This window comes from Charadrius vociferus, unplaced genomic scaffold (assembly GCF_000708025.1).
Source record: "Charadrius vociferus isolate BGI_N301 unplaced genomic scaffold, ASM70802v2 scaffold266, whole genome shotgun sequence".
Lineage (NCBI taxonomy): Eukaryota > Metazoa > Chordata > Aves > Charadriiformes > Charadriidae > Charadrius > Charadrius vociferus.
Genome location: NW_009649114.1, coordinates 2501341 through 2514484, shown reverse-complemented (window position 1 = coordinate 2514484; position 13144 = coordinate 2501341). Strand labels below are relative to the sequence as shown.

At 48.3% G+C, this 13144-nt stretch overlaps 1 protein-coding gene across 1 annotated transcript; it reads right to left on the bottom strand.

The window, feature by feature from the left end:
• Positions 1-4841: 4841 nt before the first annotated feature.
• Positions 4842-10387, bottom strand: FRS3 (fibroblast growth factor receptor substrate 3). Its single transcript, XM_009888240.1, has 5 exons — positions 10322-10387; positions 9607-9793; positions 7424-7585; positions 6687-6844; positions 4842-5768 (listed from the first exon to the last, which is right to left on the bottom strand). Exons 1-5 carry the CDS (start codon positions 10385-10387, stop codon positions 4842-4844), a joined length of 1500 nt encoding a protein of 499 aa, XP_009886542.1.
• Between the last annotated feature and the right edge of the window lie 2757 nt (positions 10388-13144).

Sequence of the window (13144 nt, the reverse complement as noted above, 5' to 3'; positions counted from 1 at the left end):
CAGCATGGCTTAGGTAATAAAAATAACAATACTTCAGTAACAACTAACACATTCGAGTCTCTTTGCAGAAATATTGATCCTTTAATCCTCACAATCCAGCCCCTCCTTTGCCATCCTCTCCCTGTAAGGCAGGTACAACTCACAGATACTCAAACCTCCCTCCCTAGGGGGAAAAGCAGGCGCATAAAATGGGTCAAAAGAAAAAAAACAAATCAAAAAACCCTCCCACGATAAAAGACAACGGAGTGCCGGGAGAAGCCGTACTCCTACCAACAGGTTCTTAGGAAAGGGAAGGGTAAAAGATCTATTTATGCATTCACCAGGGAAGAACCATCAGGGGAAGAAGTCTGATTGATTAACTCAAAACTCAAACAAGAACCACTTAAAAAGGTTAAGACAGTCAAATTCTCCCTGCGTAGCACACAGCTGCTTACCAACTCGTCCCCTGACCTTCAGTCTCGCAGGCAGAGGAAGAGGACCGGCGGAGATGCGATACGGTCCCCGGCGGGGGCTACACCAACCTGCTCCGCAGCAAAGTACACAAACCGACAGCTAAGCCCATGCTGCGAGGCCTCCGCCGTCACCCAGGCGAGCTTCATTTTGCTGCCTGAACCTTTTCTTCAGAACCAAAGTCTCGGCAAACGCAACAGCTGGCTGAACACAGCGCCTTTTCCCAAGTTACCAATTCACCGACAAAACATTGAGGCGAACCACCTGCCTCTCAGAACCAAGCTTGGGAGAGTAAGAGATGTCACAGCTTCAACTCAGCTTCAGGGACAAACTGGAGAGAAGGTTACAGACGTCCACGTGCTCACTCGTCTCCTCCTGGTCACCTCTGTGGCACCAGTTGGATGCACAGAGCCCTGCGTGAATCCTTCCTAATTCAAAACCAGATTTATGGATGCAGCCACAAAGGGTGAGGTATTCTGCTCCGTGGATGTGATGTTCACTGCGGGGGATATTCCATGGTTGAAGGCATAGGAGGAGTCATTGGGTATCCCTCCGTTAGTTACCCATCCAAGTAAACGTGAGCATATATGTTACTATGAATCCATTGGGAAAGTCCAGCAAACTTGCACATAAGGTTCTAAGCAAAATCTGCAAGATCCATCTTTACAAGGTGCCATGAAGATACAACATATTGCATAAAGGTAATTTTCAACTAAAAGAAAACCGTAACAAGGGAAGACTCCAGAGAGTTTTCAGCAGGGATCCCTCCTGCCCACCACCCAAGTCAGAGAACTGAAGGAACGAGAAAATGTGAACTCAGATGTCCTCATCTTTCAACCCACTACTGGTTTCTCCTCCGAAACCATTTCGACCGTGGCCACTAGAGGAAGCTGCGACACTGGCGAGCACCGCTTGGGCTGTCACACTGGAGAAATCCAAAATAGTGACATTTCTGCTCCCGGTGCCCCAAGAACTACCGCCTCAGTGTTCAAACACTGCTCCAGCCTTTCCTTGCACTTTCACACCACCTGAAAAATTAAATATTAAGACGTTCTCAAAGGGTCCTGGCTACTTAATGCAGACCCTGCTCTTGTGAAGTTTTCCAGAATAGCAAAAAAGCGAGAAAATCGCTGGGACGTGAACCCAATGCGCACCCTGAAAGCCATAAATGACAACTGGTTTCCTGGCTGCCTGCATGGCATTTCCCATTTAATTGCTTAAACATTAAACAAACCCCACTGCAAACAATGAGCTGTGACCGGCTTTTCATTCCCAAAGCTTTCTGGGGAGCTTGCGATACCACCCGAGCGAAGCCTGCTGAGTCAGCAGTGCTGCTCCCCGACACACGGCCGCCGGGGAGGACACAACGGGACGAAAAGCAGAGGACAGTGAAGCCAGGAACCCGCCAGGTCACTGTGCACTGAAAGCACCAGATGCAGCCAGCATCAGCTCTACGCTTTCTCATCTTTAAGGTCAAGGAAATCCTTTTTCGCCTTCTTTGAGCAGGTGCAGCATCCTCCACTATAAAGGGGTAAGGGAGGCCGTCAGGGAACGGCAATAACGTCTCTGCTATGAGTGCAGCTAGACAGCTACTGCACAGTGGTCTCCTTGTCACTGCCGCTTTCGGTGTCCTTGGGAGGTAGGGGAGCATCAGATTTGCTGAAGAGGAAAGTGAGGTACAAGGCGGACAACCCAGTCTGTCTGGAGGACGTGAAAGTCAGCAGTTCAAAAGGTCAAAGCCAGCGTTCCCAAAGCAAAGCTAATTTAAAGCCACCACCAGCATCGGTGCTCTTTCCCCGATCCCTGGAGCTCACAACATCTACAGACCCTCACAGCAGCCTCATCCCACCCGTTGGAGACAGGCAGCCAGGCTGGTGGCCACAGGGAGCACCCAAGAAGCCGCCCCAGGTCTCACCTGCTTTCTCCCAAGACACAAGCTGCCACCCAACGGCATCTTCCCTTGCACTTAACCAACCTGCAAACCTTCCCTGCGGGTGTGGAAGGGCCCTGACGTCTTCCTCCACAGAAATGTAAAAGATTTCATCCTTTTTTTCCCCTTTCGAGGGGGAAGAAGGGAATAAGTATTTTGCATTGTGGGAGTTGCTAGTGCTATCCCAGAAGGTGACACTTACAGCTTAGAAACTCTTTATTTAAGTAGTTTATTTAAAGCTTAACACAGTTCACTTTTTTTTATATATATATATATATATATATAAACAATTTCTTCTCTCACTTTCCTAGCTAGATTTAAGGGGGATATATTACTTGTTTTTTTTTTTTTTTCCTTCAAATAAAGTCATTTGGTATACATATAAAAATATATTACTTGGGTTTCCTTTCAGTTATAGCTCACACAAGGGTTGGGGTGGAGAAAAGAATGGAAGACAAGCACAAGGACTTAAAAAAAAAACCAAACAAACCGAAACCAAAAAAAGGAAAAAAACAGTGAATTTAAGCATGTGGTGCACTTTGAATTTATAGTGCAACAGCAAGCCAAGAAATCCACGTTCTGTGAACACAAGCATGGCATTACTCGTAGTTCTATCACTTCTTCTGAACTGCATGGCACATGTCCTCGCTCCCAAAAGGGTCACATTTCAATATGACCTTACAGCACCAAAACCAAAAAGGCTGAACTTCAAAAATCTGGAAATCATGTTTCTGGACCTCAGAAGCAGGGTGCAGCTGGACGATCAGGTTCTCTCCTCTTTCACACCGGAGGCTCCCTGACTTTGACATGGGAAACATTAAGGAAAAGGAGAACACATCACTGTTTGGCAACGTTTCTGCTGGCAGCGGGACACCTCGCAAAGCACTGGAACCCTCAACTCCTATCCCAGGAAGGAAGATGAATAGACAGCAGAAAGGCGGGACTCCAGAGTAACCCGGAGCGCTTCTGTCTCATTGAAACAGCTTATAATGGCAAAAAGTAATCCAGGGAGGGATTAAGCTGCAGCGTATCACCATGCGGAGAGGGGTGGTGGAACATCCTGCAACGGGAGAGGAGTAGAGACCCTACGCAGGACCTCACACAGAGGCCTGACAGCTCAGCTTAAACTCAGCCCTGGTATCAAGAGAAAAATCCACATCAAAGGCCACAAATTTACCCGAGAGCCGAAATTTAGCCCTTCCAAGTCCGTAGTCGTAGGAAACAAACTGCACATTCACTCAAAACACTGATCAAATATTTCTCATGGATCCAGCCAGGCACGTGGGTGTAGGCAACGACTTTGATACAACTCCAAGCTCGGCTGCCTGGCAGCTCTGCTCGCACTCCCACGTCTCCCGTACCATTTCCCACCCACCCTTTGACAGTCAGTCCCAGTTAAAAAAAATTTTGATTCACAGCCGCTCTTTTCCCCAGCTGCAGCTCAGCAAAGCCACCAACCTCTTCTGAGATCTGTCCCCCAGACAGGAGGGGAGAGCCACAGCGAGTACACGTTTCGTATTGGTACCGGTTTTGGCAATTACCACTGGGATACAAAAGAACATTTAATAAATAAATAAGTAAACAAATAAATAAATCAACAGCACTTCTGAACAGCCACCAAAAAGAACCCTTAAAAATCAAAACAGGATAGGTTACAATTGAAGTTTTCTATATCAAACCTCAAATCTCTCTCATCATTGCGGTCTTCCCCTCCTCTTTTAAAGCAGGGTCTCTTCAGGAAATCCGGTTTATGTGATCACAGTGTCTGTGCCCATGGCTGTCTGTCCTTCTATGTTAATTTCTAGAGTTGCCCAATTTAAATCAAATCTGAGAAAGGGACAGTATAAAAAGCTCTTACGAGCTTCGAGAAAATAGGAGAAAGGAGCAAGTTGAGGGGGAAAAGACCGCAGCGTGAGTTCCCAAGTCATCAGGGATCAGCGAAACCCCAAGGCAAAACCCGACTTTGGAGTGGCCTGGCTGCACAGCTCCCCTGGAGTCGCAAGGCATGAAATCCATGGGAATAGGCTTGATTTGCAGTGGACCTCCTAAAGCAACTCGCTTTTGGAAACACATCTTCACCAAGCTACTGCCCTGCCTCTGCAGCCAGGCTGTTGGCACTGCTGACGGAGGTGACCAGGAGAGCCAACCTGCTTCGAGGCTGTATCCACACAGCGCCGGTACTCAGCTGGCACCTTCTGCCCCCTTCACCAGAAATTTAACCTTCAAACAGCGTCGTCAAATATCCCAAATGGCTTTAAAAACGAACTACATGGGAGAGACGGAGAGGGGAAGACAGACAGACAGACTAGCTTTAACATCAGCTGTAGGAGCCATCCCGTGACACCAGGTAATGGGGTAAACAGGGAAGCAGAAGGCAATGGCAAATGGAAGTCACACCAGGCAACACACTGAAGGGCAGGTACCGAAGCCACGACACAGTGCTTGCACTTGGCGTTCCCCCTTACAGAGGCAGGTCAGTGCTGTTATGTCGAGTTTTCCGCGAAGTCCCATCATCTCTCGGCAGGGCCCTTTGCAAACTGGACATGGCTGCTGTCTTTTTTAGGTCAATGACCGCGTAGGAGTCCGTCCGGCGGGCTTCGTGGGTGGCAGGAGGTGGGACACGGGGGACTGGCGGGTTCTGATGTCCCTTGTGCGGCTCAGCCTCCAGCGCCACCTGAATGTAGTTGAGCTGCCGCGGCTGCTCTGGACAGGGCCGAGGGAAGTCGAAGCTGAAGACGCTGGGCATGCAGGAGCGACGAGGCTTTGGCAGGAAGCCCCTGCGCCGCTGGCTGCTGCCCCCGTGCAGCGCGGTGTTCTCCGAATTCATGTAGTTCTGCAGGGGATCTTCATCACCAGCCTCGGAGTAACCGTTGGGGGAAGGCGTCAGCATGTCCCCGGCGCCTGCGTCCTCCTCACCCCGCCGGAGCGGCTGGCACTCCCACACCGGGGGCAGCGACGGCAAGTTCTCATAGTGCAGCAATGCCGTTCGGCGATGGGAGCAGCCAGCTAAGCCCGTGTCCTGCCGGGTGAGTTTCAAGCGTCCGCCTCGGCAGAGAGAGGAGGTGCTGGGGGGCAGCAAGCCGTTGACGTTCTCGTAGACACACTGGGGTGAAGGGCACTCCTCCTCACACTCGTTGTTGTTGTTGTTGGGGGGGCAGAAGTGTGTCCTGCACTCCCGGTGGTGCCGACAGACGCGTCTGTAGTTGGACGTGGGACCTAACACGAACTTAACCTCCCCTGGCTGCAGAAAGACCTGGGGATTGCGGTCTTCGAGGGAGCAGCTGTGGTTCCTATGGGGGAAAGGAGGGTGGACTTCAGGCAAGGAGTGCATACAATGTCGGCCCCTCAGCTCCTGATCACCATTGGCTGTGTTGACGTAGGTGTGGGACTGCAAGGAGAGAAGCAGAGGGAAAGTGAAAGAAGAAGAGATGAGCAAAGCAGCTGTCAGCAGCTGAGCAACCAACAGGAATGGAAAATTTTGCATTGGCTGATGAAGCAGGAGGAGATGAAAGAATTTTAGAAGTTGAAAAGATTTTGGGAAGCAAAACATAAAAGCCATTTCTGGATTTGTGGGCTGAAGGACAGACAAAAAAGGAGTCCAACTGCAGAAGATACACATCATCTATTTCACGCCCAATGCATATGGCACCAAACAAAAAGCAAGGGCGGTTGCAAAATATTTCCTGGAGCAGCTTACACTGGTGATATTGCAGCACTCACACCTACCTAGGCTTCTCTGGTAATGGTTGAGACAAGCTGGATTTAAATCTTAAATTCTGAAACTGAGAACAAAGAGCTGAACACCAAGATTAAAAGTAAAAATAGTTTGAATTTGGGTATGCATCTGGACATCAGTTTAGGGGTTGCAGCAATAGCTGACAGATAAGGCAACATGACTTAGGGTCACAAGCTAAATGCTGCTATTAAATCATAGAATGGTTTAGTTTGAAGGGACTGTGAAGATCATCTAGTTCCACCCCCGCCGCTGTAGGCAGGGACACCTCCCAGTAGACCAGGTTGCTCAAAGCCCAGTAAATAATTTAAATAAATAATTGCCACGCAAATGCTTGTGGACCAAGGAAGCCAACTCAGTCAGCCTTAACAGAGCGTCTGTTCTAGTGAAGTCGCAGAGAGCAGAAGGCTCCAAGAGCAAAATGAAGCAAAAGAGAAAAAAAGGACAAGAAGGTATGAAGATGCCCTGAGCTTTGCTGGAGTAAGAGAAAGCCAGAATCGCACAGGACTGCTAGCAAAACAAGCTGCACGTTCACTGCTTTAAAACAGCGGAATTCAGGACATCCAGGTTTACCTGCTCATCAGGCCCAATAAGGGCATGAGTAGAGTCTTCACCCACAGAAGAATGCCTCAGGCTGCTCGCAGAGGGGTGGCGGGCTGCGGAGTATGATAGAGTTTCTCCAGGGAAGTTGTGGAATCCATTGGGAAATCCTGGGACAGTGTACCCCAGACCTGGAAGAGAATCAAGACAGGTAAGTATTAGAGCATTGGTTTGGTACAAAATAGAGTTGACTTCATTGTCACGGTAAGCTGGCCTCTTAACTGCACCCTCTAAGTCAGAACCAGCCAGTCTGGGGAAAATCCCTACGATGAAGTACCTAGTACAAACACAAGGGCTAGGCTCGCTTCTTTACATCTAAGTCAGTCCTAAAGGAGACAACTGAGCAAATCCGAATTCTTCCAGATATGGTTTCCTCTAGGAACCACCCGATCCTCGTAGGTGCTACTTAAAAAAGGCCACTTGGCAGCAGTCCAGATGAAAACCAACTGAAGGGTGACAACTTGGTTGACTATTTGAAGGGCTTTTTGTTGCCGTTTCCTTGGAAACAAAACACCACATCGCAAACAAGTGGGGCCTTAAAATAAACATGCTGCACGGGGCACACATGGACATAGAGATACGGGTCAGCAGCAATGCAGCGCATGGGAGAGATTCATGGGCTGCAGAGGGCAGTTTCACATGAGCGATTGCAGACATCGCCCACGGCTCTGTTTCCCCCCTCTTCTCCCCAGCCACTGAAGGACCCTTACTGTTGGGTGCCTGGGGGGTCCGGGAGAGCTCCTGCTCCGTGGGGTGACTGTTCCTGGTGATGACAACAGGCTCTTCTACTACATTGATACTGTTACACTGCATCAGGTCTTGAAGCAGATTAAAGATCTCCTCTGCTCTGGAACACTTGAAGGCAAAAATCCCTGCACAGTAAGGAAGAGGAGGGTCAAAAAAGCAAGAAAGCAATGCTACTTTAACAAGAATGTATGTAATTCCTGGCTCTAAATGAGCAGGCCATCCTGATTTCTTTTGCTGTGTTTAACACAATCAACCCCTGCATCCCACAGCCACAGGAAAACAACCGACAACTCGGTGGATTATTGCATCAACAGAAATACAATGCCATGACTGGCATCTGATGAGATGGTACATTATTACAAGAAAAATAGTGAGCACCCTGATTATCTTAAGACGATCAATCCCACACGAGTAGAGGTGTGAAACGGACAGGCTAACCGGTCTCATTTCATCTCTAATATTCTGTTTTAACTCACTTGGCACCCAGTCCAGTTCTCATTACCAGGGGAAAGTCTGTCCAGTGACTACCGGAAGCTGAACTGGACCCTGTGGAGTGTGCACAAGAACGTCATATTTCAAAAACGTATGGAATTAAACAGTGTCTCCCCAAACGAGCAGCCCAAAGCAGAGCTGGTGTGTACAGAGCTAACCAATCCCAAGCTGGCACGCACACACATGCACAAAAGCCCTAGCAACGAATACGGCATGGCAACAACAGCTGCTACCCCAAAGAATAACATTTGAAAAATTCTAGCCATAAAAATAGCTATATCTGCCTTATATAAGGTGGGGAGCAGCATCAGGAAGGAGTTCTCCAGATAAAATTAACTAAGCAGAATAAAATCCTACAAGGAAGGGAAAAAACTCATCAAAACACACTACCATCACTCTCATTTCTGTCTGCTTTAAGATTGATGAGTAAGTAAGCGTCTGCTAAAAAAATCTGTAATATACGAAAAGCAAACGGCTCTGCTTTATCATCACCACTACCTGGACCTAAACAAAACCAAAAGACACACAAGGCAGAATTTTAATCACTGATCTGCATTCTGCAAAAGGCAAAACAGAACCCGAAGACAAGCAATTCCCATCGCTGGCAACTGATAAGCACGTGACTCCAGGAGAGGAAAACCCCACTTACATAAATATTAAAAATGAGCATACGGCACCACAGATTTGCGCAGTGCTTTACACAGACGCTGAACAGTCATGCAGAGTCCTTTTGGATAAGGAGGAGTTTACAAACACGTTAATAGAATAGGAAACGAACTTTTCTTTCCCGGGGATGCAGATGCCAAGAAAACGTTCAGCTCTTTAGAAGCAAGAGAGACAGACTGGTAAAGGAACTAACAGGCACCATTGTAATATTGGAGTCTATTCCCAGCGCTGCTGATGACTTGGCATGTGCTCCAGGGTGACTCACTTCCCTTCTCTATGCACAGCATCCCCATGCATAAAATCAGTAAAACGTAAAACTCCTTTCCCTCTACATTACAAACTTCTGCCAGACACAAAATGCAAAGCATTAAGTAGAACTAGCACTAACCAAGGCAGAGAGAACGCACCGAGAAAAACAAAATGTACTCAAACCTATCGCTACTGACGTGCATTTGGCAGCTGTGTGGAATTAGTGACCTGTAAGAGGGACCTGCAAAAAGGTGCGGCTGATGCCCTTTCGCTTTTTCCCCAGAGTTAAAAGACGCTTAACAAAGCTTCAGTCTTGCAAAAAGCACTTTCTAGCCCGTAAGGAAAGAAGCCCAGCAACCCCTCCTATCACAGCTGTGCATCGTTCGGTACCCAAGCAATGAGCTGACAGTGTAACTCACATCCTCTGACATTAAATACGCCCCGTCCAGTGCTCAGGCCTGCTTCAGCAATTACCTCATGAGCACCGATGCACAAGCAAAATGAGACCATTAGATTTATGCCCAGGTCCTGAGCCTTGACGTTGTTCTCATTAGTGTTTTACTCAGGAGTATTAACTATATGTCCATGCACATTCCGGTATCCTGGGGGAACAGAGGCTGCAAAAGAACCTGTTGATGCATTAGATGCAGGAATTTGGGAAGAGACAAGCATCAGCTCACTCCGGCTGCCTGGGAACAGAAACCTCAGCATTCCTTCCTCCAGAAACCTCCACACTCACCCTGCCCCGTCTGGCAGCGACGACCGCTCTCAAAGGAGAAGAGGTTGGAGTCATAGCCATAGCGGCGCAAGCAGAGGTAGGGCCACCTGACAGCATCTCGCTTGTGAGTGTGCAAGATGAGCTCCGTCTGTGTCAGCTCCATAATCCCAGATCCCAGCTCGTTACCTTCATCGTCCACGTTTGTTACCTGCAGAGGCCACAGAGCTCACATCAGAAAACTCAGTGTATTGGTATCAAAAAGCCCACCCACGAAGATACTGTAATTCCTGTGGATTCCCCCTTCATTTACTGAAATGCCTTTTTCTCAGCTGAGAGCATGAATTCATTGCTGGCAGAAGGCGCCAAGCCGGCAGCCCTGGAGACTGTGTGCTTGGCAGTTCAGCTGATGTGTCTCAGCACAGACGCTGGAACACAGCCCTGAGCAATAAAAGGTTTCTCTCCAGTTCCCCATTTCGTTTCTCAGGCTGAATCTCAGTGCAGAGGCAATTTCTACTGCAAATACAAACATATTTGCAGCTAAGGTTGCTTAAGGAAAGGGGGGGGAAAACCCCAAACCAAAACAGTAACACATTTGCAAATCTTATAAAGTGAAAGACTTCTCTGCAAGAGCAGAGCTTATTTTTCCTTTCATGCCTGGAGTCCAACCCATGCTGGGCTTAGCTAGTAGTCGGTGTTGTCCCAGACTTTCTGATGGGGATGAAGGTACAATACTTACCTTAAATTTGGTGGGATGGTTGTCTGGGATACTGTCTCTGCACAGACAACTGCAGCAGCTCCCCATGACGTCAGGATAACAGGTAATCCCTGGAGAGAGGACACAAAACAGAGGACAATCATATTTTCAAACCAACTCCTCCCACCCACTCCAAACACACACAATTTACAGCCTGTAAATCCTCCTCAACCCCCTGTACATGGCCCAGCAGGTTTGGATCTCAAACTCTTCAGTATGTTCCTCAATTAATGGACACTGTATAATATAAGGCTAATTAAAAAGAACAGCTTTCTTACCATTAGGCAATTGTTGGATTTTTTTTTGAGGAGTGAGAAGAAATTCCCACTACTGTCCCTCTATCTTCTTTGGGACTTCATGGTAACCAGGTGTCAGAGTCACCTAAAATACAAGGGAAATGTTCCCATCTTCCACCTGACAAGAAGAATACAATTAAACAAATTTAAAAAACAGAAGAGTAAAAAGCAGGAGGGGGAATGGGTGTGTGTCACTGAAGTTCCCTTCAAATATCACAAGGAGGGCAGGTGCACTTTTTTTTTTAATCAACTACCTGCATTTATATGAATATAAGAAAATAATTCTGTACAGATCACTCCTGTAATTTCTGAAAAAAATTATGCAGTCTACAGCTAAAAAAAAACCTAAAAATAAGAGATATTTTACTTCTTGGCTTTGGGATCCTACACAAGAATGGAGTTTATCAGTGTTTTGGTAGTGCAAATAAAACACAACAGTAATACTGAATGGCTGAGGGTGGTGAGGATATGAGGAATCACACGCATCTGCTGCTTAGGAACGCAAAGACCATCACTCGATGGAAGGTCCTTATGGGTCACAGAACCAGCAGCCTTTAAAGCAAGTGAACACAACAGCTGTTCTACTTTGGACTAAGAAAAATCACAAACACCAGAAAACACAAAAACTCCACTATCTGACAACAGTCAGCAAGCACAAGTATCAAGCGGGCAGGAGTTGCAAGCGGTAGTAATGAGAAATACTGCTATCTTTGATGCAAACTTAAAGGACTCCACATCCACTCTAGGGCAGGGGATTCAGCAGCAGATAACACCAGAGGATGCCATGTTTTATTTGGCAAGAACAGCTAACAATCTCTCCATCTGAGGTGTGAGAGAATAAAGCCATATGGATAACCAGCCTGGCACGAGAGCAGTAAATAAAATGAAAAGGCTATTGGAAACCTCTCACTCTGCCATGCCAGAATCTGCATCACCAGTCGCTCCAAATTAAACAATGAATCACGGAGTTGCATCTCGGTGCAAAACCACGTTGCACAGCTGCCCTCAGGCTCCCTCGCGATGCAGAGGGAGGGGAAAGAGCCAGTGGTGAGCTGACCAAGGGGTGCCATCAAAACAGAACCTAAATCACCTTCCACTGCAACCTCATGCCTTAGCTTTGGCCCCTGAAGAATTCCCTACCACATCCTAACCCTGCGAAGTCCTCCTGAAAAGGAATGCTTCCTTCTGAGCAAGCTGAAGGAGCTCAGGCACAAATCAAGCCTGCTGCTGCCTGCCCTCCTGTGCATACCCCTCACCCGTAATGGTAATAACGCCACACGCTCCCTGTTCAACACCGCATCCTGCTCAAGACATCCTATTTGTTTTTCTAGACTCAGCACGGATTTACTCCCCGCTGGCCTTACAGGCTTTGATCAATAATTTAGCAACAGATCCCTCTTTGCTTCATCTAATCTGGTCACTAGGGGCCTTGTCCTTTAGCGTCTCTGCCCTCCCACTCCCATCTCATCAATTCCCTCAGTTTAAAAAAAAAATAAATAATCTTGTAGAAAACATGTTACCTTTGCCCCCTCTTTCTTCTTTATTCTTCTCTCCCTCTTTTCCCTCTGGTGCTCCCTCCACCCACCTCTGTCTAACCTGCAAGGGGTTTAGGTTGAAATGCTGTCACCTATCCCGAACATTACGGTCCGAACTTAATAAACAAGAAAAAAAGAACATTGTGAGACTCCTGAACACTCCCACTTGGGCTTCCCGCCACTCCTCGCTGTTGAGTATTTCAGCGGCATCCCTTTCGCACAGACACCGAGACTCTTAAGACTCTGGTCTTTTGCTCAGCACTTTCAACACACACCTTTCCGACATCAGTTTACCAGTTGAGAGCCTTAACTAGTCGAACCAAACACTCCAACAGTACGAGACTCCTCCCTGCGAGCAAGAGCACGTGCCTCCTAAGACCAGCAGCCCCATCTTCCCCTCCAGTCTTCCCACCTAGCAGGACCCAAACCTAAATCCGCCCCAAACCTTCACAGCACTCCTTGGCACTGTCTCCAGACCACAGCTCACCTCTCCCGGGTCGTTCGCTCTCCTCCCAAACCCTCGGCTCCAACAGAGGCTCCGTCTGTACCCCCCCGCCTGCACAACACCCTTCGTGCCTCCATGCTCCCAGTGATGCTCCTAAACCTGGCACTGAACATGAGGGTCCACCTAATCCCAAAGGACCAGGGCACCCCAGGCACCACCGTGACAGCCCCACGCACGGCTACCTCCCGTGGAAATGCACATGGCCCCACACCAACCCACTCGTGACAGGCAGCAATGGACCCACCAGCATGGGAGGGAGGAGAGGGGCTGGAGGGGGCAAGAGGGACTGTTGGCAAAGAGAAGGGGCTGGAGGGAGGAGGAAGGGGCTGGAGGAAGGAGGAAGGGGCCGGAGGGAGGAGGAAGGTGCTGGAGGGAGGAGGAAGGGGCTGCAGGGAGAAGGGGCCTGCACAGCCCGTGGGGACAGGGCCACGGGGAAGGTGGATTTGAGGCTGAAGTCAAGAGGAAAGGC

Coding starts and splice junctions, on each gene's coding strand:
- FRS3 (XM_009888240.1), bottom strand. CDS start 10,387: ATGGGGAGCTGCTGCAGTTGTCTGTGCAGAGACAGTATCCCAGACAAC. Junction 6,845..7,423: donor GACCCCCCAGGCACCCAACA/GTAAGGGTCCTT, acceptor ATTCTCTTCCAG/GTCTGGGGTACACTGTCCCA. Junction 5,769..6,686: donor TTATTGGGCCTGATGAGCAG/GTAAACCTGGAT, acceptor CTCTCCTTGCAG/TCCCACACCTACGTCAACAC.